Source organism: Hippocampus guttulatus, chromosome 13, assembly GCF_054856545.1.
Source record: "Hippocampus guttulatus isolate MCC_2025c chromosome 13, RoL_Hgut_1.0, whole genome shotgun sequence".
NCBI lineage: Eukaryota > Metazoa > Chordata > Actinopteri > Syngnathiformes > Syngnathidae > Hippocampus > Hippocampus guttulatus.
The window spans coordinates 7135591-7161073 of NC_141273.1; the positions used below are offsets into that span (position 1 = coordinate 7135591).

General features: G+C 42.0%; 1 protein-coding gene across 1 annotated transcript in view; it reads right to left on the reverse strand.

Moving 5' to 3' along the window:
• LOC147196141 (latent-transforming growth factor beta-binding protein 2-like) overlaps positions 1 to 25483 on the reverse strand; it is a 105927-nt gene that overhangs the window by 75432 nt on the left and 5012 nt on the right. Inside the window, exons 2-3 of the mRNA XM_086126841.1 lie at positions 24827 to 24900; positions 9704 to 9974 (exon numbers count right to left, since the gene is read on the reverse strand). Coding sequence (XP_085982967.1) covers positions 9704 to 9974; positions 24827 to 24900 — 345 coding nt within the window. The remainder of the gene's footprint in view (positions 1 to 9703; positions 9975 to 24826; positions 24901 to 25483) is intronic.

Sequence of the window (25483 nt, forward strand, 5' to 3'; positions counted from 1 at the left end):
TTGCTGTGAGTGTCACATGTCAGACTGCTCTGACAGTAAGCCAGAGTGGGTTTCCCATACAAATGGCAACTGAAGGAACAAACTTTTAAACATGGTTGTATCAGTTTAGAGAACAGTAAAGAAAGGTTTCTGGAGCCGAGAGGAAGCCACAATGTTTGACAGGATCATTTCAAACTGTATTTGGGTATCTACTAGGGGTGCACAGATCGATCGGCCGGGGTTGAGATCGGTGCTGATTTCCTTAATTTTGGGTGATCAGTGATTGGCTGATCCCTTTAAAAAAAAAAAAAAAAATCTTGTCCACCGATCTCATCTTCTTCCGGAGAGGTCTTAAAAAGTCAGACAGTCCTCTTGTGCTGTGAGATGACTAATAGTCTTTTTATTTTCATTTTGGGGTCTACTTCATGTGCAGTTAAAACAGCTCATTTGTATTGTTCCACACTTATTTTTCAATGTTTTACAATTAAAGAAGATTGCAACATTGAAGGTGTTTGCTTTTGGATATTAAAAAAAAAAGTCTGCTTGAATCAAGGCACTAAAAACGATTCGTCCCCTGGTCCAATTTGCTTGAGTTGCCCAAAAAAATTGGGCCAACTGACACTGCTGCCCGGAGAGTGTGTTGCAGACAAGGCTTTTAGAGGAATGGGACGTGGAAGTGAAAGACGTATCTGTCCCACGCTGAGTGCTAAATTCTCTATGGTCCTTTGTTCCCCCTAGCCTAGCAGGAAGCCAAACACTCATGGGACTCATTTGGCTCTGTATTTTTAGACAAAAACACAGCTAGCTACTTTTCCTGGCCCAACTGAGTCAATATTGCTGTGTTCCGCTTACTGAAATTCAGTCTACAGTACATTTAGACTGTCTTCAACATATATGTTACACTTGTCAAGCAATATTGTAGTGCAAATGTTTAATTACTATGAATGGGCTTGTTGTCAAATGCGATCTGGATCCTTATCTGGATAGAACTTGGTTGGAAATGACGGCTCCTGATGCTGCAGAATAGGGCAGCACGATATTTAGAAAAACATGCGATATGTGATATGGATGTTCACGACAGCAATATCGATATTACTGCAATATTTAACATGCACCAAAAGATATGACTTTTTTTTTCCATGCGGCAAAATTGTCATGGTTCGGTTTTGTTTTGTCTCCAGCAGGTGGCAATGGAGGGCTTTTCCTCCAGTTATGCACCTTTTCCTCATCATGTCATTATCTCCCACCTGTTTTAAGAGACTGTCAAGCCGTCACCAGTTGTCGGATAGTTCGCCTTGCTCACGTCTCATGTCCAAGATATCCAAGCACTTACTTTCTTGACCTTTGTCATTCTCGATCACAGTCATAGTCTGGGTTTATATTTTCTGTTTGTTCGGCTTTTGTCTTGTTCTTGCTTATAGCGTTATCCTCAGGTGGTTTTGATTTGAACTTTTTGTGACAAGTGATTTTGCGTTATACATATTCCTTGCCGTTTGCAAGCGCTTTTGGTTAGACTCGTTCTTATCCTGGTTATTTTGTTACAATAATGCATGTTGCATAGGCCATTATCGTGTTATTGAAATTGTTTTCAATATATTGTGCATCCCTAGTTAAAACAAACATCTTTAACTGGTGAATTAAGTCCACGTTGACTTCTCCTGCTCTTGTTCACTTTCCTCATTGTGTCTACCACTTCTAATGCACGATTGACTAACAATTACAATAAACGAACACGGAGACATTTTTAATGATCAAACATCAACCAACAGAAATTAAACCTTCCTGTTATGATAAGACAGGCTATTGTTTTATGCCATATTGGTGTGAGAGTTACAGCATATCATGCCATGTACAATTAACCCTGGACAAGTGGAAATGTGTCATGTTTTGCAGGATAAAAACTGCCATTTGCTGGCCAAAAGATAAAGAGATGATTTTCGACCCGTCCTTTCTTTAGATCAGCAATTCAGACCGTCAGGTGTCACTACAACATTGCAAATGCTAATTCACTAATTACCGTATTTTCCACACAAAAAGACGCACTGGATTATGAGGTGCACCTTCAATGAATGGCCTATTTTGTAATTGTTTTCATATATTGTACACACAGCATTATAAAACGCAATCTAAAATGCATCCACTAGCTGGAGCTACACTCAAGGTAATGCCAACAGAACGATAAGATGTCAGTAAAACTTATTTAATAAAGCAGCGACACAGTTCACTGAACCAACAACAAGTTATATCATTGAACGTTGAACTCTCTTGCCGCTGCTCTATTTCCGTGTTCAACTGCGTAACCCGATCGCATTAAGTTTGAACTCTGCGCTGTAAGCATGTCTCGAGCAAGGAGCCATTTTGGGGTCGACACATTACCGTAATAACCATACACAAGGTGCATCGGATTTTAAGGTGCGCTGTGAGCTTTTAAGAAAATGGAAGGCTTTTCGGTGCGCCTTTAAGTGCGGAAAATGCGGTTCATTTGGAGAGATACTGGAGGATTTGTACTGTTTTTTTAAGTCTTCAAACCCGCTCCCGCTTTTGTTGTTGCGCTTTGTCCTATTTAATAATGAGTAGTGACAAGACCACTGTTTATGAATTATATTCCCATACAGGTGTCGAGGTCACCTACGGAATTTTGACAGCAGATCCAGTCTGTGCTACTGCTGCTGGTGTGGTTTGTCTGTAATGGGAGTGAAAGCGCCCAGTGATCCATGATTAACAAGGAGAACTCCCACTATGACCACAGTTTCCTCTGAGAAACGGCCGTGTGGTTATGTGCAAATCCGAGAGTCAACAACCCACACACAAGCGCTCGGCCTTAGTCATTAGGCATACTGTACGTAGGTAAGAACAGTGAATGCAGAGATCGGACAATTAAGGGCCATTCATCTCAATTATTTGTTCCGTGTTGTTAATTCCTAATCATCGTGAAAGTAACAATGAATCTGTACAGTAATAATAACCCTGAGTAAAGACACAGATCAGAGAGGAGAATGATGGACAGTAGACCTCTGCAAGGGCTGAACAAACCTGATTTGGATGAGCACCATATACCTGAAATATGCATTTGAGATTCATAAATGATTTATTGATAAGATAAATAAGATAAGATATCCTTTATTTGTCCCACACTGGGGAAATTTACAGTCTACAGCAGCAAGATTGTGGGTAGAAAGAAGAAAGAAGAAAAACAAAGTGTTTGCATTCACAAAATAAATGTTACAGTTTCAATGTACACCGTTCAATTAAGTGCAATATAAATATAGATATAGATAGGTGGCTGTACTATTTACAATTGTTTGGGAGAATTGGGAAGAATTGGGAGAATAAAATAATATATAGCGGAACAACTGAGGTTTCAAAACTTTGTCTTGGATTTAAAATGAACCGAGGTACATGAACTTCTTAGGTTCATCAAACTCGATATGTCGGCTTTTCGCATTACATCATGCATGATGGTGGTCCATTTTCATAATGAGTGTTGCAGATATGATGTGAAAAGCCAAGAAGATGAAAAGCAAAACGTGCTCTCAGCGGCCTCAGGAACAGGCGGACATACCCAAAAAGTTTTGTGAGAAAGCCAAACTTAATCTCAAACAAATAAACAAAATGTATGTCCCGATTTATTCAGCAAACTCGAGTCATGCATCCTTGTCATGAATACTATTTACCTCGGACTTACCCCATACTTTCTCCGCCAGAGTGTTTTACCGTGTAAACTTTTTATGAGTCAATATAGTGGATGGCTGGATTGCATCAAATTGCTTTAGTGCAGCAAAAATAAGGCCTTTAAAAGAGCAGCGTATGCTTCAAGAAAAAAAAAGTTACAAGCTACAGTCTTGAACACTGAATCCTTTCAGTCACTCCTTTTTCATGGATCAACTAAGGGAATTAGAATAACTAATTTGGACTGATCCAGGCTGTTGCAGATGACCTAGTTCATACAGGTTACCAATATTTTTAACTCTGTTACATGTTTATTTGATAAGCTCAGAAAGGGCCTAAACAAAAACAATTTTCATTTGAACCACCCAGTCATCAGTTACCTTTATCACTGTAGCTACAACTACTTTCCAGGTGATTTCTTCAGCCCGATTATGTAAGCGAAAATGAGAGCAAGATGACCTTTGCAGGGATGATGTACATGCTGCACACACATCCTGTTCTGCCCCTCTCTGTTTCCTGCAGACGACTGATGTCATAGGCTAATGGGGGGTGTGGAGGTGGTATGAAGGCCTCAATGGAGAAGGTGATTTATGTGTTATCATTCCAGCTCAGCCAGAGGAGTTCATCACTGGCCATGACCTTCCTACAGCGACCATCTGTCATCGATGGGGTTTCATGCTGACAGTGACAAGTTTTTCATGACTGTTGTCATGACTTACAGGAAAGGCCAATGTCACAATGAAATGTATTAACACGTCACACCTCAGGTGAGGAAACAACTACGCATTTTTGACCTCCATCAAAATCTACAATTTATAGTCCCCAAGCACATGCCATCGAGGCATTTGATATCCACAGGTGAAAAGGGTCACTAAAACTATGTCAAAAAAGGTGAAGGGTTGTTCCTGTGTCCCAGAGTCCAACATGTGTTAAGACTTTTAACACCAGGCTGGAATTAGGAGACAGGAAGTAAAAGATGGGCCCTAAAAAAATTTTTTATACAGGTACACTCTAGACCAGGGGTCACCAACCTTCATGTGTCCTGATTGTGTGAAGGGCTACCAAATTGATACACATCTGAAATAACATTTGTACAAATTACATGTAATAATATTAGAATGTGTTCTTTTTAATACTTAATGATTTTAATTTTCAGGCTTAAAGATGTCTCACAATACTGCCAGTGTTTGCATTTTTAAATCGTAATTTCTACGAGCAAATCACAAGCCTAGCACCGGCGGGCTATTGGTGTGGTCCTCACGGGCTACCTGGTGCCCACGGGCACCACGTTGGTGACCCCTGCTTTGCCTGATGCCAAAGATACAAACGGAGCAACAGCATCAACATTTTCAACAAAACACCTTCTCAAACATTTGAGAAAAAGTTTTGGTAGTCCCAACAAAAGGGCCTGCATAAAGGGGTAACGAAGAGAAAAACAGAAGAAAGCTGAAGCTCTGTGAAATAAGCCAAGTCACATTCAAAAGAGCAGTAAACACAAAACCTTAATGTGTCCCAATGGAGCGTCACGCCATGCCAACAGGAAATGATCATCCACAGACATGGGGATGAGTAAGCAGAAGGAGTCGCAAGTGAAGATTTAGAGGCTAAAGAGACAGAAGTCAAGGCACTGGGGTCAACAGCTAACACGCACTCGTGCAAGTCGTGACGCATCTTTTATGATGCAGTTCTACTATGTCATTACAGTTAAAGGAGTGTTTAAAGAGTGCTTTATTATTTTAACATGATAGTCATGTTACCGGGGCAAATTTAATGGAGCAGACTATTAGTACATTTAACTGTAACCGTACTCTGTCCCCACTGTGCATCGAGCCAAATGCTGGCAGCGGGCCAAATGGGGTATTGTTCTGTGCAATTTCTACATTTAATATAGTGTTTCACTCAGAGAAAAAAAAATATGCTAGCAACTGATGACATTATGCTAGGCCTCAAAGATGCCTGGCTCCTACACTGAAGACAATGACTTCCAATCTAGTGCCTACAAACAGATCAGAAAACAAGTCACACCAATAGTTGAATTATTAACTTCAACAAAGTCACTGGGAACATAAGGAATGACAATGAAGTTGTTCTCACGTTTGACGCAGTCAAAATAAAAGAAACTCCAGTGGAAAAAGGAAAGTTTCCTATTTAAGACTGTCATGGTGGCCATTACGCAGACTGTTAAGCAATCGCTACAATTGGTGCCCATTGATAAGCATTAATGGCCAAGAACTTTGACTTGATAAATGAAAATAACAACAGACAGTGACTAAGAGGTGATCCTAGATTATTCCGTTTTCTGTGTAGAGATTATTTGTTTAACCCTTTATGGCACAGCGGTTACTACAGTGGACAGCTTATCATGTTCTAAGTTACAGGGCGCATGAAAGGGTTAAACTCTTTATTTGGATGTTTTCTCTCTATGTCTAATTCATTTTCCAAACTGTTACTATGGCGCCATTTGACAGGTGAGGTCAATAAAAAAGTGCTGCGGATGTAAAACGTCCAATGTGAACCACGACGGACTTATTTAGTACCTGACACACTTGCCAGTCGCCAGTAGGACGAAACTAGAAAGAAAGTAGTTGCACATATGGGAAGGAATTTATTCCCTGGGCATTTTGGGAAGAAAAAATACAACAATGATTTTCCTGAAGTAAACGTCAGCCCTACCTACTCCTTAATCGCCAGACTGGGCAATGGTGTTCTTTCACTATCTCACTCTATGACTTCATGTTGCTCGTGCGTTCCTGGCTTTGGAGTAGTGAAACATCAATCAAATATATGAAATAAAGTCTTGCATCCTCCACTTCTTCTCCAGGGGGAACACTTTCAACCCTTTCAAGTCAAGTCTGGGCCAAAAGAACGCAGAACATTTTCTGTCTGTGCATGAGAACTGAGATTTGCACTCTAATTTGTCTCAAAGCTTGCTGGAAGGACGGGGAAAAGCAATAAATCGCTGATGATTTACGATGTTGGCAGAATTTCCACCTGTCATGTTGAGGGCTTTACGCAACAACCGCATCGAATAATTAGCCTCAGCTGCATGCTGGGAAATCTTGAATTCCGGAAGGGGGAAATGTCTCATCCTGGAACCTAACCGCACTTCTTACAAGTACAAGTAGTTAGTCAGCTTTCGCAGAATCATCAGGGTGAGCGGTCACAATGAGGGCACGCGTGACTCAGCAACACTCGCTTCCTTTTACTATCACTCTCTTTGACCCAGAGCTGTGAGTCAGGAAGCAGAAATATTGTGAGAAGCAAGAACAAAGAGGAACACGCATGGCAACTATACGACCTTCACGGAATAGCAATTAGATTGGCTATGACTCAAAGATAACCGTTTTGGAAAGTGGGATACGCAAGGCTATTCTAGGAGCCTTCTGCCAAAACTTAAAATTGATCGCAAATACCACAAACATGACTGTGGGGAAGCTAGGATATGACTGCAACATTGGCAAATACACAAGGGGCCCTATTTTTGTGCTCAGCGCAGGTCTACCGCAAAGTACAGTCTAATTGTGAGCATGAGTTGAGTTTTCTTTCATTTGGCATTTTTGTAGAGAAGCACAGTTAGAAATGGCCATTTGCGCCGTTATGGGACTGAACAAAGCCCAATTGGCTCCTCTCGTCCCCTTCGAATTCAGGGCAGGTGAAGGGCGCAGGTGAAAGGCGGAAGGATTATGGATTCGCTGGAGTCCGTGCAAGAGATCGTACAAAAGTATGTTGATAAGGAACTGCAAGAACATCTCCACTTGTGGTTGATATAAAGTTCGCTGCAACGAAATGCCCCCCCACCTCCCACACATACACAGTCTGTCTCCCTGCATCCTTATCAAATGCAACAAAATCGCATTAAGCCCCCTGCGCCACAACTTAGACCTGGTTTCACCAGGTCTAAAGTCTAATTTACTTTCTGTCACCAAATTGTCAGGTGCGCCGGGGGCCTGTAATGGAAAAATTCCTCGGTCTGAATGCCTAAATGCCCAGCATGGCGGAGTGGTTTGCCAAAATCGCAAATATGGTCAACTAGATTTGCCCCGCCACAAAAATTAAGATATACTCATGTGGCTGTCTATGAAAATAGAGCCCAAAATATCAAAAGAACAACACAATTAGGATGAGAAGCCCCACGGAAGACTCTAATAGATGACTTCTATCAGTCTAGCATGTAAATCATTTGTGGTTGGATGACTGAGAATGCGGGAGCGGAACATCCGCCTACATGTGCAACAGATTTCCGCCTTCTGACACAGAGGAACACGGCTTCTTTTCTGTTTGCAACAGTGTTTCTCAAACCTCTACATAACATTGTATCCTTATTAGCATTACAGAAAACCAAAAAAGGAACATAAATCTGCTGAATAACATTATTAACATTGTTTATTCTCCTTGCGCACACTCTGACAATGTGAGGTGGACAGCCTATCATGTTATCAGGTTGCAGGTTATCATTATTGGTGCATGAATGGGTTCAATCAGTACAGCAAAAAAGCACACGCAACCCCCTATTTCCAAGGAGGGGCTCGCCCCACTATTTGAGAGAGGCTGGTTTACATGTGTTATGCACATTGCTCGTGATGGTTACGTTTCACCAGAAGAAGAAGAATTAAATGGCACAATTCAATTTTGAGTGGAACACCAAAGTAGCAACTCTCCCTTGACTAATCAAGATGAGCAAACGAACTCACTTGGCGATTATTGCAGTAGTGAGCGCATCTCTGAGTTCGCAATGCCCAAGAAGCATACTGGTATATCTGTAACAACCCCGCCCCTCTGAGAAACCTGAGCAAATAGAAGTCGGGATTGAGCCAAGGTTCAAAATTTTAAACTATATGACAAATGCTTGCTCTAAGCAATAATAAACCATTAAGATTTTCCCAGAATGCATTTGTTTGGGAAACAGTTCAACATCCCAAATAAATAATACGTTTGTATCCATGATCGAGTGATTAATCAGACCACAAGGTTATTTCTAAGCAGACTGGACTTAAAACAGTCACACGCATACAAGCCAAGAAACTATTAGGCTTGTCTGATTAGCAGTCTTTGGAGAATTAACTGAAAAGACATGTTCATCGGGGCAATTACTAGTTGGACGGGTTGTAGTTATTCTAAAATCGGGAAGAAAAACTGCAAATGTCAAACACCAAGAAAATATAATTGCCCCAGTCTATTTTCATAGAAAATAGCCCGTTTGATACTTCTGTCTGGTAAACGGTGCTATGTTTCCACATCTTAGGGATTTACCTTAATACTTCTAGTATGGAAGCAAATTCTTATCAGCCTTGACATTTGTTTTACATCATGTATATCAAAGATTAAGGGTTGAATTGACTCATCTGGACGGATTTATTGCGCATGTAAACACGGGCACTTGAAGAGGAGTGTAATTAAACTGACTGTTTCTCCAAGAAAGTTAAAAAATGTTGTAATCGGGTGGTTTATATCTTTTTTTTGCCGGCCCTCCTCTATGACCGTAAAGATACTTTAAACAAACTGCTCTGGGGATTTTTCTCTTTCAGATAAATACATCCGTAACACTCTCAAAATGGGTGTGAATTTTTCATAGACATTATGTTTTTGTAGAAACCAAATTTTATCTCATGACTACAAAGACAAGAAGCTAAGAAGCAAAAAAAAAAAAAAAAAAAAAAGCTAAAATGTTAAGAGCACCATAGATTTCCTTTCCCACTTCTGCTGATTGACTCGGTTTTAAGGCATAATGTGTTTGTTTTTTAACATAAGAAAAGCCCGTTAACAATGATGCTCTAGCTAATGCTTGCTCGAAGAGTTTTCACTTGTAACTAGTTCGAAAATGTGCTTCCACTAGAGTTTATAATGAACAACAGTACATTTTTGTAAGCTTCTTATGCCAGAAAGCGGGTAGCAGGTAGCTTGAAGCCGAACATTAAGCATACAATAGGCCACGTACATAGGACGTAGTTTATTACTGGAGACTAATGTAATTGGGCCTTCCTCCTTGTTTGGTCTGTCAATATCAGTTTTCTTGCAACAAACAGAACAGGTGGCGAGTCACAGCTGCATCACTTACGCAGTGTGGACTGGTTGCCTGGTGGTCGCAGGTCGCGGGGTCTGGACCTTGGTGCTATCAATGGCCTGCTTTTCTGCGGGCCGTCTCCGCGGTTGGTCTTTCTGGAAAGGGTTGCTGCCCGGCTGCACACGCCTCAGAGACCCTCGGTCATGGATGTACACCTGCTCGGGGGCCACCTCCTCACAGCGGTGCCCCTGGAAACCCGAGCGGCACACGCAGGTATGTGGCCGGCTGCAGGAGCCGCGGTTCTGGCAGGGGGGCTGGCAGTCGGCTGAAGAGAGAACACAGATGGATTTCAAGTTTTCAGCAGGTCATTTTAGAACGTTTTGCACTCAGTTGTATCAAGAATCAGTAGTAGAACTGTCTCCTCTTATTCTGGGCACTGAGGCCCATTTTAAATGTATTCAATCAAGAGGCCGTTAGCTTAACTTCTGGGCCTTTTCTCTACCTTTTAAGTAGTAGAAAGCCTGAGGGAGGCTGTCATGTTCAATTTCTTAAGCATACATGTGATCACCCACTTATCCAACTTCTGGCTAAGGTAAAAGACTGTAATCAAGGTTCATGGTTCTGTTTAGGGCAATAGGGAGCAATTTCATCACAGATCTAGAATTTGGTGGGTGTATCGTCATTGCAAATTAGACAGGATTAAAGTAGATGGGTAAATGACAGGATTCAAAATTTTTAGCTCCCAAGTGGCATAATTTTGTATATGGGGTCATGGCAGTGTAAAGACAAATCAGCTATCCTTAGATCGGAATCAGGCTCCATCAAAATATGAATACAAGTTGGACATACAGTGCAGTGAAAAAGTATTTGCCCCCTTCCTGATTTCTGTGTTCTTTGCATATTTATCACATGCAAAGATTTCAGATCATCAAACCAATCTTAATATCACACAGAGACAACCCAAGGAAATACAAAATGCAGTTTCTATGTGAAAAAGTAATTGCCTCCTGAACCAAACTGATATCAAGCGTTTGCAATAATTGGTGATGAGTTTATAACATCGCTGCTGAATTTTGGTCCACTCTTCTTCAAAGAATTGCTTCAATTACACCATACTGGAGGGCTTCCTAGCATAAATTGCCCATTTATGGTCAAACCACAGCATCTCAATTTGATTCAAATCCAGAATTTGACTTGGCCACTCCTATGCCTTAATTTTGTTTTTATTGAGCCATTCAGACGTGGACTTGGTGTTGTGTTTCGGATCATTGTCCTGCTGCATATGATCCAAGAGCGCTTGAGTTTGAGGGCGCAAACTGATGGTCGGATGTTCTGCTTCAGGATTTTCTGGTCAACAGCAGAATTCATTGTCCCATCAATCACAGCAAGTTGTCCTTGTCCCGAGACAGGCAAGCGGCCCCAGACCATCACACTGTGTCCGCTTGTGAGGCCGCACTGGGACCATCACACAACAGAAACACACAAGTGTTTCTGTTGCCCGATATCGAAACGGTTCTAGTTGATGAGCACATACAGTTTGTTTCATTTGCTCACTCAACATAAACACTGCAAGGACTTGTGATAAAGCTGTCAAAAGACAAACCCTAAAAATTTCGATATAGAGACTCAATTGTACACCCAGAGGTCATAAACTGAATGCATGGGGGTGGAAAAGGAACCTAGAAATATGTGACACCTTCCCGAAATATGTTGAAGTGTAGCTTTTATTTAAAAAATAAGCTTCATCTGAAATGGATTACTGTACGCTGAAGATAAACGGCCGCATAATATTTATCAAATGTAATGCAAATACATTGTACTGAGGTCATGGCGCGGTCATGGAAAAATAATCTGTGTCAGTGCACTGACCCACTTCCACATCCTCCCATAACACTCCAGATACTTCAAGCCCTGAAAGCCCAGCGGCATGCCATTTAAGTAAACAGCCTCTCCATCTTGTGACACATTGGTTTTTAATAGAGGATGCTTGAGGGGATTTATGACATTGTCCTTTTTAACGGTAAATCGGGCCACAAAGCAAAGAGCAGCACTCTGTCAACACGGCTATGGAATGCTATTGACATAGACGCTGTGGACACTGAAAGATCGCAGGCCGAAACACTAGCACAGCTCCTGGAATTAAGAAAGGCTCAGTTGCCTCTTACTTGCCATTTACTCCCTGATATAGCCATAGTTCTCCGATCCCGTGGCCCTTCTATGTCATTTATAGTACACCTCACATACATTGGGGATTTTTTTCCCCCATGAGTTTTTTGTAATCTCAATACACCTGGAAAGACAAACTTAAGTCTATGTTTAGGTTTTCTCACCAAAATGGTATGGTAATTGAAAGACCAGCCCATTATCTGCAGTCATGGTGTGATGTGATGACAAAAGCTAACATACTGGGGATTGAATATCACACTCTCTTGAGTTTTGTGGTGAAGCCAAATTGATTCTTTCAAATCTTGAATGACTATAAGGAAAAGTCAGACTGTTCCGCTGATAAATTGTACGACTACGTAAAATATAGGGTGGTGCCGCTCAGTTGTGGTGATGGGAATTTTCCATCATGGGATAAAATGGGAATGTCTTGACTCCTGGGCTCTGTCTGGCAAGGGGGTCAATACATCATCAAGCTTGTATGGCCTGGCTATGTGCCACCTTCTTGTCTTGTTCTGTTGAAGCTCAAGTTTTGGGGAGGAACACCGAGGCCACAGATTCTGTGACATTTTGGAGCTCCCCAACAATGTTCACATACTTGGAGAGGACAAAAAGTTAGAAAAAGTTTAGATTTGTCCTCTTGTCATCATGCAAATTGCATTTTAGGTCACTGAAAATATGATATTTTAGAGCCATTGTGAAATCTGAGCCAATTTATGAGGAAGAACTCGGTGTCCAAATGTGATATCGGGCAAGAGCATATATCAGCCAACGTGAGAGATTCCCATATTTGCTTTGACATTTATCGCACTTTGTATTTCCAACCAAACGAGGCACTGTTGGGAATGTCACAACTCATTTGCTGTCTGAAAAAGGGCAACACATTGTCAACTCTGGGATGTTGGGCAACATCCAAACACACATCCACTATCCACCATGGCTACGGATTATTTTGCTCAATATGTCATTGAAATTTCAGCACAGTACAAATTGGTTCGCTGACAGACTACATTTTCGGAAATAAGCCGGTAGCAAAAAAAAAAAGAGTTCAACAATGGGGTTGTTGAATTCACATTAAATGTGTGGACATGCACTCCAGACATCCACCTATTGGTAAACAAACAATAAATAGCTCATTTTTCCTCTTTTATTGTCTTCTTCTTTTTATATGGTGGTTAATTTATACTACATGAAATTTGGCTGAACAAAAGATTGGAATCCTCAAGTGTTTGTGTGTGTCTTCAATGATGTGTGAAAGGCCATTCTTTCAGTAACAACATTGTGACAGAACCTCCAACAAAGACACTGACATGGACAGGTCAGTTACATGCGCCCCACGTGAAGCCTCTTGGCGGGCCTCGGCCTTCAGCGCTGCAGCCTGTCTACGTCTTCAGCGGGTCCTGCCTCTGGCCTGGTGAGCACATTGTCGCAGTAATTGCTGTCGTGCAGATTTGTCTTGCACATCATTAAAACTAATTGCCTCACATTCCATCCATTTCACAAATATGTGCAGTGATCATTAATCCGAGAGAGTAATAAAACCAGAATCTGTTGGAAATAAAAGAGAAATGGCAAACATTCCTGACATTGCCGCTTTGGCCTTAATTATTACGGAGAAAGAGTGGCCAAATTTTGGGAGGTTGTGTCCAAATCCAGTCATCTGAAAAGACGATTAAGATTGTTGTTGGCAGATAGGGACAACCCAAACAAACATGCTGATGCAGCCGAATTAGCAAGAAAACACAGACTAATATGGACCTAGCATTTTTTCTGGGTTTTGTTGCAACATTTCCACTTCATATTGAGGTGAAGACTCCAATTCCCTTTAAGTCCTCTGCAATCCACATGTGCACAAAACCTAAGCTAGGTTTAAGGTTTTTAGTGCCACAGTACCATGCCTAAAGCATCAATGAATGCCCTCATCCCAATAAAATAACTGGCAAACAAAGTATTTGCAATGCTAAGGTGGTTGGATTTGATGTGATTACATTAATATGAAGGTTTCGGTCAAATAACTTGGGGGTGTTTTTAAAGGTAAGTAGAGTTCACTAATAAGAATGTAGCATTGGCTTTACTGGCAGTAAAAGTGGTATAAAAGGAGACGATTATTGTGCTTCAAGGTACAATCCATACTCAGTGTGTACCGCATAGGCCTAAATCCATCCATTAGTCATTTATAAGGCTCTGTCCTCATTGGAGTCACGAGTAACTGGAGTCTATCCCATCTGACTTTGGGCAAGAGACAGGATCCACCCTGACCTGGTGTCACAAGCCACAAGCATTGACACTCCTACCAGTGATCAACTCATGCCATCATGGTGAAACTATCACTGGCATCGGGCAAGATCATCATAGCTCAAAAAAAAATCTGAAATTTAAATGCCCTGATGCAGTGTTTCCCGACCTTAGCTAAGAATATATACCGGTATTTTAAATTACGAAAAAAAATCAACACCACGAACAAACGAAACAAAAGAAATCGCAAAAGAATATACTGTTTTTTGGAATAATAATGAGATCTTCTTAATTTAGTCACTAATGTACTTTGTATTAAATCTGACCCTGTTTATTTGAACACAAAGCTCTTCTTGTTTTGTATGAATGGCAACAAGAGGATACTCGAGTTAATTTCAGTCTGCCATCTACTGGAAGATCATTTACTGTAATTATTCTACCTTTCACTATATGCCGCTGAAATAGAAAGATAGACAAAGCTACATTATTTGTCGGAAATAATCATTTCGGGCCCAATTAACTGAAACTAGATCATTTCCTGTATCTCAGTGGCTGGGAAGTTCTGTCATAAAAGGACGCACTGTTAGGAATTTGACCACAAATAACAGCTACACGAAACTATAGCAGGTGAGCACCAATTCTGGGTGTCGTTTGCCATTCACGATAAATCAGCTTGGCTCAACCCCGTCTCCTGCTGTGACCGTGAACCCAGTAGAAAAATAATGGATGGATGAACCTCCGGTAATGATAACCAGCGGGGACCTTGCTTGAGGAATCACCACAAAATTTGATACGTCCTGTGAAGCAAGTCAAGTGTTACAGGTAATGGGAGGCAATTAAAAAAAAAAAAAAAGCTCTATTGAGCATTTAATAGACGGACTTGGCTAATCATTCCAAGTGAGCGTTAATCTCTTTCCAGCATGTGACTTCCACATGGTTGCCAGTTCAGTGCTATCAGCGCAGGCCTGCCAATTCCTGATGTCGCTGTCCTGCAAGCAAAACTGCATTGACTATAAAACTTCTCAATTGTTCTAATGTGAAACAGACGTCAGTATGACAAATGATCATGTATTTTCTCCTTGGAGTAAATCTTACACAGGTTGTATTTCAGCATACTGTGTACGTTTCTGAATCGAGTGTTTTTGTCTCAAACAGGAGCTGGAGCTTTTAATTCTCCACACCACCTTTGGCTCATTGGGGGATTTTCTTAACCTACAGCTGACCCATAACTCTGTGTACATTACTTTCAGCTATGCTACATTGTGCACCTTATATTCTCGCATTCAACGTCTAACGTGTCACATGCCGGGTCAATCTGAGGAAGATATCTGGATCTGGGGGCATGTTCCAGCGACTTGTAAAGCTGACTCAAACAAAATTCACAAACTTTTAATTCCCCAGAGGGAGCGTATAAACACCCGCTTCCATATGGTCTTCAACTGCGATGGTGCTGTGATGAAGGATTCCCTTCTGACAATGGCACTGCATCAGTGGGCCTGTGGCTGGGTTTTTTTTATTTTTTAATGTGGCAGTTGCAGCATCAATCAATGGTAAGTTACATGTTTCTTTGAGATTCATGATGTTATGAATGTCCTACAACAGCCACTCAACTGACAGATCTTCAATTACAGGGACAGTTGACTAGATGCATGGCAGTAAAATTGATGCCAGCGATGTTTTTAGTACAGTAAATTTTTCTGGGAGAGTTTCCATTGCGTGGATGAAGCTCATCTTCCCATAGCTGCCACCACTATTGGATACTGAATCAATGGTGCCTCTGATGGTTGAAGTCAAGTAGTGATTTCCATTTTGCCTCATTTGCTTCAGGACCTGAAGTGTTCAACAGTTAGTTAAACATAGAGGGAAAGTAAACCAAAGACGGGAGAAGTCTAGTCACCTTGGAGCCCTTCAGATGGACACAACTAAGAGCCAGAAAAGACTCCAAGGGTCACGGAGCCAAGGACTTGACGCTCTCTGTTCCCGCGGTGCATGTCCTGCTGCCACCACCCATCACTTTGGATGATGGGTGGTGGCCGTTACTCATCACTGTTCTGGCGGTGCGTGTCCTACGGCCATCAATCGTCACTGTTCTGGCGGCGTGTGTCCTGTGGCCATCACTCGTCACTGTTCCGGTGGCACGCATCCTGCAGCCGTAAATCTTCACTGTTCCAGCAGCCGCCACTCATCAGTGTTCCGGCATCTCTTCCAGCGGCACATGTCCTGCTTCCGCCACCTTGTTACCGGACCTGTCACGACCTCTTACCTTCTACTCATCCAATCTGTCCAAGCCAGGTCGTCCACCAGGAGGCGTCAGTTGAGGGGGCATGGCGCGGGGGGGGTGGGGGGCGATTACTGTCATAATTCCATTCCATTAGTCTCCAGCAGGTGGCAGAGGTGGCCTGATTCATTCCAGCTGCACACCTGTCTCTCATCATGATCACGGACTACTTAAGGACTCTCACTCTGGCCATTCAGCATCGGAAAATTCACCTTGGTCAAGCCCTTGTTCAAGTTGCAGTTTTCTAAATGTTGCATATTTTGCTGCATATTTCTCTCGCCTCATTTTGTATTGATTCATGTAAGTACTGTGCTCAGTTTGTAAATTTATTCTCGGTTTGTATCTCACAGGTTTTGATCCTCTTGTCCTTTTGAGACAAGCTATTTCTGTTTGTATTGTCCTTGCCTTTTGCAAGCGCTTTTTGTTCTTATTTTATCCTGTTTTTTTTTACCAGCAGAATTATTTGTACTATGTCAGTCTTGCATTTTGTTAAACCTTTATGTACCATAATCTTACCCTTGTCTACGTTTGTGGGATCCACCCTAATCCAGATAATTTCAGAACATTACCGAATCTCAGCACATGAATTCACCAAAGAGGCTTATCAAACTTGGTGCTGCTGCTTTGGTGAAGAAAAAGTTACCAACTATGGGATCAGAAGAATAGTCAACTCAGTGAAAAATAATATCTATGAGCTGTGCTATTGATTATTTTAAGAGGATGCATCTAATTAAAAGAGGAATTAATTTGATCCCAAGTGGGTGTCTTATTGTAATGGACGTCTATTACAGGGACAGCCACACTGTTGCACTGTTCCCCTCTTCAGTCTGTACTTGCTATCTTAAAAAAAAAAAAAGGGATGATCAGCTGAAAACCAAAGATGGGTCAATAAAAAATAACCAAAAGCAGGATTCCATCCATTGTAGGTCCAGACATTGAGTAATACTTCTTTTCACTACACTTTCAATGATGGTAGCAATTAGAGAAACATGTGGCGCAAGTGAAGGCTACAAACAGACACACCAGCTGGAGTGGCGAAAGCAGTACTCCTGGTTTTGGAGAGGACCAAATGAGAACCGGTTGTCCAGCTTCAATGTTAATGATAGCTTTTGGGAACGGTGGCATGTGTATGGATAACAGGATCTGCCTAATGGCTCATAACTCTCCACAAGGCTGCCACAGGGGAGTGTGAACTGTGAACTGTGTCAACCCCCACCTCAAAACATATAATGGGAACGAGGGGTTTGTGACTGTCTGCACAGCCCTAATTTTACCCTCTGCTCAGTGAAATCACAAGCTAAAAGGCATTTTAAAAACCTCCTCCTGGTCTTGTTAAACACATGGCTGCCAATCATCTATAATGATCTTTTTAACCAGTTTCGAAAACAACCTTCTTTCATGTTTCCCTTGTTTTTGTGAATGCAAGAGTGTTGCAGCCAAATGGATTCCACCAAGCAGTGTAGTTTATTTCAGTTCACATTTTGTGTCAATCCTGATAGAACTCATCTTTGTAAATAGTATGACTTCATAACAGTGAGACAGTGCGTAATTCGGTGTGATCAACTAAGCTTGTAATCTGTAATGAAGGTATACCTAAAAGTGGAATGTTTGGGTGGCCATTTTGGGATTCATTTTTATCACAAACAAGCCTGAAGCACATAGGCAAACATCCACCTTAGCCCCGACGATTGTATTTTGGATGTGAGTCATTTGACACACCTTCAAGGATACAGCGCCAACCTCTCGCATAATTCAGAATTTTGTTAAGATTCAAGCATTTTCAAGAAACAAAGCCCGTAGACTGACGGATTTGCACCAAAATTAATAAAAGAAACCACAACGTAATCGCCAGCATATAGAAGACCTCATTTAGGAATTTGAAATTCACAATGCATCCTTAAAAATAAAACATTTCAACACAAACATGTAAGTCCAGTGGCCTTCAACCTGGCCATGGAGGTTATCATCCAGGCCTCTCCATGAGTGTTTGATGAATAGTGATTAAGGCCTGAATTGAGGCAACTTCCAGTCCGAGCCTACATTGATGACCTCACGATGATGCTCACTACGACCAAGCCCTGCACTGCATGGCTGCAAAGAAAGCTCCAGGAAAACATTGAGCGGGCTCGCACATACAAAAGCATCTCAATTACCAAGGGGGAGCTGCCAGACCGCCGCTTCCGCATTGACGAAGACCCCATCCCAATGATCTCTGAGAAGATTGAGAGGAGCATTATTCACCGGTATGATGCCTCCCTCAAAGATAAGGAGCAAGTGGAGCAGCTCAAGAAAGCTGATGAAATGGGGAGCCAGTGGCTGTGGAGGAAGAGAAATGACCACAACACTTTGGCCTTCAACTGTGTCGATGGGACGCTGGGATTTACTGTTGAACCCTAGGGAGGTGTCGTGGCCTCAAGAAGGAGGATGCCCACTCAACAAAAAGATGCCAATGCCATCACTCTATTGAACATCCCACAAAGTCTCAAAGCATGCTGAGTAGAGGGATATCAAAATCCAGTCCTAGACAACAGATCAGTCCTATGTATGCCTGTGAAACATTGCACACCACTACGACAGCTACCAAAAAACCTAAACAAAATAAAATAAAAATGAAATCCCACACATCATATGGTTTGTTAAAATTACCAATGAAGAATGATGACAGAAAAACTAACTCAAATCAAGGAGCGAGTATGGGGATGGATGGGACACATATTCAGACACACACATCAGACACTAGTGAAATCTACAAGGAAAGTGAGGACAATAAGACCAAAATAACTTGTGGAGGTCAAACCACACCACCCAGACAGATACTATGGCCCAAGACAAGTGATGTGGAGAAGTCTCATTGGCAACCTACGCCCAACTTAGGGTTTCATTAATTAAAAAACTCATCATTGGCCGATGCGATTGTCTTCTACAAACCTTTTGTGGAAATCAATTGGTAGTTTTTCTACAATCCTGCTAACTAACAAACCAACATGAAAACAATGTGATATGTACATTTCACATTCTTGGCGAGAATTTCCTGCTTATTTGTTCTTGCTGTGCTTCTCATGACCTCCAGCTGCATGCCATATACTGTGGTTGCCTGTGAATGTACATGACCAACATTTAACACTGCACTTCAAACGTGTTACAGGATGAATTCCTGCTAAGCAAACAAACAGAATTTAAAAAATGCTACAATAGACGCATGATTGTAAGTGAGGAGATTGGCCCAATGTAGTCACTTCCTGCCTTTTACACTACATATAAGTAGCAATAATATTTTGGGATAGTGGGGCCGAGGAGGTCGAGATGATGGTTTGTTTCTATTGGTCAGCCGAACATTTTTAAATGCACTTTTTAAGACCTTTTGGCAACTTTAACAGATGTATTGTATGTCCTTGATACTTCACCAGCTGTTTCACACATGTTGAAGACAACAATGAGCGTGTCCTGTTGCTTTGAAAATTCCAAAGCGAATTTGAGAAGTCGAAATTGTGTGTTTCGATGCTTGGTAAATGATCTGATCCATCAACAACAAACAGCTCAGGGAAAAGCATCCCAACATGGAGGGGGAATTGGGGACAAAAATGCTGATGATTAACAACTGCATTTTTTTAATTACGTGTCTAAAGCAGGGAGCACGTGCTCGTAATACGTCGATGTGAGATGGCATTGTATGGATATGCCATAAGCGATCATCTTGTAGGGGTGTTTTTGCCATCCATTTGAATGGAAGTTTATAAACCCAGCCAGTTGATATTCGCTGAGCACGACTTGTGCGAAACAGACAGTTTATCAATTTCTCCCATAAATGCCACTGGCGAGAAACATGCAATAATTTATGTCACATTTTATTTTCAAAGTGAAATGATTCCAAGCTGGAGTGAGCTTTTGAAGAAAGGCTTTTAAGAATGGGGCCCATCAGGTCAAACTGAAAAAGTCGACTCAAGATACTGACATCAACATGTTTTCATCTGCATGAATGATGCAACTTTTTATCTGCATTCTCTCAGACAGCAGTGGTTATTAATGTGTTTTTTTAGGCAGAAGAGGTCGGTCACGATCCCGGAATTGCTTGCCTTCCAGCTTGGTACCAGATGAAGTAAACTATATTGTGTTGTGTAGGCTCGTAAAATATACCTGATGAAGAACCAGATAACGTTGGTCAATGGTAAGGGGGCTGTTGCATGAACTGTGCCCCAATGTCACTTCATAAATACTGTACATGCCAGAATGGTTGCACTAAGGCTGGGCATTTGAGTAAATGTCCTTGTGAATGAAAATAATTGGATGGGGAAAATATCTCTTTGCTCGTCTTGCATTGGGAAGAATGTCCTGAGAAGTTGTACCACTGTGGAGGGAGCTCAACTGGCCATATTTTTGTTCTTTTGACAGCGAACAGAGATGAATAAACAGGGGCTGTGCTTGCTGCAGCCAAGTAGTGCGCTCCGTTTTGACTCAGTCGCTTGAAGACATGATTAATCAACCATCAATCACATGACTAATGGTAAATGGGCTGTCACTTATGTGGCGCTTTTCTACCTTTGGTACTCTTTACACTGTTTCCTCATTTACCTACTGATAACGCAGCATCAGGGGCAACAGGAGGTTTGGTATCTTGCTCAATGACACTTCGGCAAGGTCGCAATGGCCGGGGATTGAATCGACAACCTCTGGGTTGGGAGATGACTACTCTACCACTGAGCCATGCCACCCGCATGAGTTAGGATGCCCATTCCGGTCTGTAATATTAAATACACTGGTATAATCCCTTTATTTCCTCTAACCATTATTAGAACCATTTATTAGTTGAGAAACCAGGTGGGGCAACTGCACAGCAAAATAGTTTTTGACTTACTACCCACCCACTCAATTAAATTTAAATCACAATGAATAACGTGCTGGAAAATAACAGTAGCGTCAGTTGCCACTTCTGTTTTCTTGTAAAAAAAAAAAAAAAAAAAAAAAAAAAAAAAGATATTGCAAACCAAAACTAATTCCAAATTGACCTACAAGATCTCATTGAGGATTAGTCCGCACAAACCCAAAACATGTCAGCAATTCAACTCTCATCTTAATTCCACTGCTAAGTAGCTTACGGTTTTGTAAACAGATTTCTGTGGCCATTCCGCCCAATGCAAACCACGGCTGAAGCGGCACGCTTTCTCGCTTTAGCATTTCGTATAATGAACGTTGACAACATCCCCACTGCAGATCAGAGCAGTTCTGTGAAACAGTGCTCCTAACGTCCTTGAAACACTTTGACTGAAGCTAATTTTAGCTGAGATGTATTGTATCTGTGGAGTCGTCCAGCTGCAGATAACTGAGGCAGAACAACTGCTGGGCTATGACTGGGTGAGGCTAAAATATGGCTCCCTCAACTCACTAACAAAGCTACAGATGTGCATTAAGTGGCAGTGGGGAATTCAAGACAGTAAGTCCTCCTGCCACCAAGACAAGATGTTACATTCATCTCTGGCTTTCCGGTTGAAAGATACAGTGCAGCTGAGCCTGCATATGTCCTCATTAAACCAACCAATGGCATGCATCTGGTTATTGGCCACCAATAATAAAAGCAACTTACTTCTCACAGTGAATATTCTCACTTACACCAGACTGAAGAGAAAACAAAACCTAATGGATCAAAATACACTGCTACCATCACTTGCAGTATACAGATCTTCCTTCTGTGCAAAATCTGCTTACCCACCAGGAAGAACTATAAATGAGGAGGCCTGCATTTGACAGTGACATGATCAACATATCACGATGCCCAATGTGCCAAATGTAGGTTTACTACTTCAAAGTAGTACCACCGGAAACTGCCAAAACCACATCGGTCGAGAGGAGATGGAGGGCAGCATACTACTTAAACGCTTTCGAAAAGTGGAGACGGTGAAGTATAGCACTCCAACACAGCAACAGGATGTCATCATGACTTTCCTACTGCTTTAGCATTCATGCTCAGAAGGAAGGGGATTGGAGTGTAGGGGGTTCATTTTTCTTCTCCAAAGTATACATTTTTGTAAGGCCCCAGGGTAAGATTCCAAAGACCGAATGCTCAATTGAGTGATCGCTCTGGCAAATTAAGTTTGCACCCATTTAGCATCTGCAAACCTTTACTGAATCAAGCCCAATGTGGGTTCTGTCTTACATTCAGATTCAGGTTAGGTACAGATCTGTTTCGTAAACCGAGGACCCAGTGTACCGGTCGAAATTCCAACAGAGGTGTTTAATTCCTCCCATGAACAAGGATTTAGTCGCTGGACAACAAACTGCAATAAATAATGACGCGAAGGTGGACTTCCCGGACAATTAGTGGTCCAATTACTGTCATGTATATGCTCTGAGCTCAACCAAATTGAACAATGAAGTACTGTTAAGAAGCCATAACCCACGACACCCAATCTGGTCTCTTAAGTAAAGCCTGAAGCTGACACTTTTAATATTAGACATTACTTCAATCCCTTCAGCGGGAATTTCCTCGACACAGCTCAGCCCCGATATGTTTTCATATTTCACTCCCAGCCAACAAGTTTCCCCCCAGAGTCAGAAGGGTTCTCCTGCTGCCAATGCCCAACAAAGCAGGCAACTTAAGCGAGAACAGTTGGAAGATAACCCTTTTTTTTTCCTCGACAGAGGTCTTCTTAGAGGCCCCCTTCCCAGCCTGGGGGCCAAAGTGTTGGCACCTCGCCGTTCGAGCGGGCTTCACTGATGTTGATCGCATTGCCTCTAGCAAAGGCTTGACATGAAATGGTCCAGACCTGTTACTTTCTGGTAGATTTCAAGTACATACACTTACAGCTGCAGCCTGACGTTAAACGTAATTAACACCTCACTAAGTGTGCCTTTAGCGGGGACTTGAGGGGGTGTGTAGGAAGGAAGGAAGTGGAACGAAGTAGGAGGCTGCTGGGGCCAATCAGTTTGTTGTGTAACCCACTTGCTGGGTAATGTGTGTGTCGGAGAGAAAGAAGTAAACAAATGAACTGACAGATGCTGTATATCGAGCCTTGTTTAAAAAAAAAAAAAGTTCATTTGTAAAATGTAAAAATAGCCACAACTATAATCTGTTATTTCCCTTTCAAACGTCGGCACGCATAAGATAGAGACAGAAGAATAACTGTGAAAATTTGAAGCAGGTCCTGGAGAACATAATGAGACAGTCCTCATTTAAATTCAGCACACACGTGCAAATGTGATGACAACAAAAACAAAAAACACTTGTAATCTGTTGTTGATAATTCATTTCAAGTTAATGTTTTCCACTCTCATCTGCCTGTGATTAGGCGCCGGTGAGGCTATTCAACGATGGTGTGGTCTAATAAAAGAAAGATGCTGCTCAAGCCCAAATGAAAATCAATGAAAGTGCCAGTCATTTCCATGTCAGGTTCCTAATAGTATTAATACTAAATATAATAAATAGGAAAATGCCACGTGATGAATGTGACCATCAGGGTAGTAAGAAGAACATTTTTATGGAGCAATTTCACCTGACAGGACAGCCATTAGTCACTATTACCTATGTTATTTTTTATGGGTTGTAAAGCTTCGCTACAAAGGTTACTGGTGGGAACTTTTGGGTGAGAGACTCACCAAACACAAAATTACGTACACCAAAAACCAGTACAAGTAATCATTCTTTGAGTACTCACAGACCGAGAGTACCGATACCTCTATCCATCCATCCATTTTCCAATCCGCTTTATCCTCACAGAGGTCGCAGGGGGTGCTGGAGCCTATCCCAGCCGTCTTCGGGCAGTAGGCGGGGGGAACCCTGAACCGGTTGCCAGCCAATCGCAGGGCACACAGAGACGAACAACCATCCGCGCCCACAATTTTGAGTGCTCAATCAGCCTGCCATGCATGTTTTTGGAATGTGGGAGGAAACCGGAGTACCCAGAGAAAACCCACGCAAGCCCGGGGAGAACATGCAAACTCCACACAGGAAGGCAGGAGCCAGGATCGAACCCACAACCTCTGCACTGTGAGGTCGATGCGCTAACTACTGGACCACCGGGCCGTCCCCGATACCTCTAGTACTTTTGAAATGTAAAATTTCATTCAACACGATGACAAAAATTTGAGAGCAAAGATCTATCTGACGCACATGATGATTCACCGATGTGTTAGTCTGCCGCAGTTTAGCGCCAACCACTGCAGAGGATATCAGATTATTTTTGCCCTTCAGTAATGGTATCGGCATCCCTCATGCATTCCCGATTCCTTAATTAAAATAGGGCCGGTATCAGCTCGAATCCATACCTTTTATCAGTACTCGCCCATCCCGAGTTAGTGACCCAAATGAGGACAAGCGCTTTAGAAAATGGATGGATTACACTCTTCAGGTGTACCTAATGTTGTGGCTCCATCTGGTTCTGTCATTTAGGTTTAAGTACTTTACAGCTTTCTTTTATTAGCCCTGGAGCACCCAGAGCCAAGACTGAACCAAAGAATTGTGCCAACTTATTCTCATCGAGTGAGACTTAACAAGTTAAAAGAATGCTTACGTTTGATGCAGCGGTTGGTTCCTGGTGCCACAGCCCAGCCAGAGCAGCACTGTTGACCACCGCACACATTTGGCCTGTATGGAGGGGGACATATACACACACAAGAGAATGGTGAAACAAGATACTGAGAACTCACAGAGCTCACAGAATGCAAACACGTGTGTGCATGAATAAGTGTGTGTCTCTTTGGCCCGTTGCATGACAAATCAATCCGATTTAATGTTTTGGGTTCAAAACATTCTGAAGGGGGTGGTCGATCGATAATTACAAGGCACCTTGGAGAATAGTCTTTAATAGAATTTAAGGCAATAATACGAAAATCAGGGGAGGGTCGGGAAACTCGATCTGAGCGTGGATCCCGCTTACCATCGTGCGAGAGTCCACAGTGAAAACAAGCAGGGAGTTACTTGACCCTTGCAGGGATTATGTGAGACACATGGGACATGAAAAGCACCCTGCATCCTCAATAAATCATTGAGCAAATGAGAGACGACATGTTTTTTTTTTTAACTATAATGGTATACTCACACTCGTTAATCCTCGCTTGCAGTTGAGGCTCTTTTTTGGGGGGGGGCGTAATAGATGAAAACGCAGCGGATCCTAAGAGCAACTCTGAGGTAACACTGTAGGCGCTGTGCTGGCATGGACGTGGGCCCC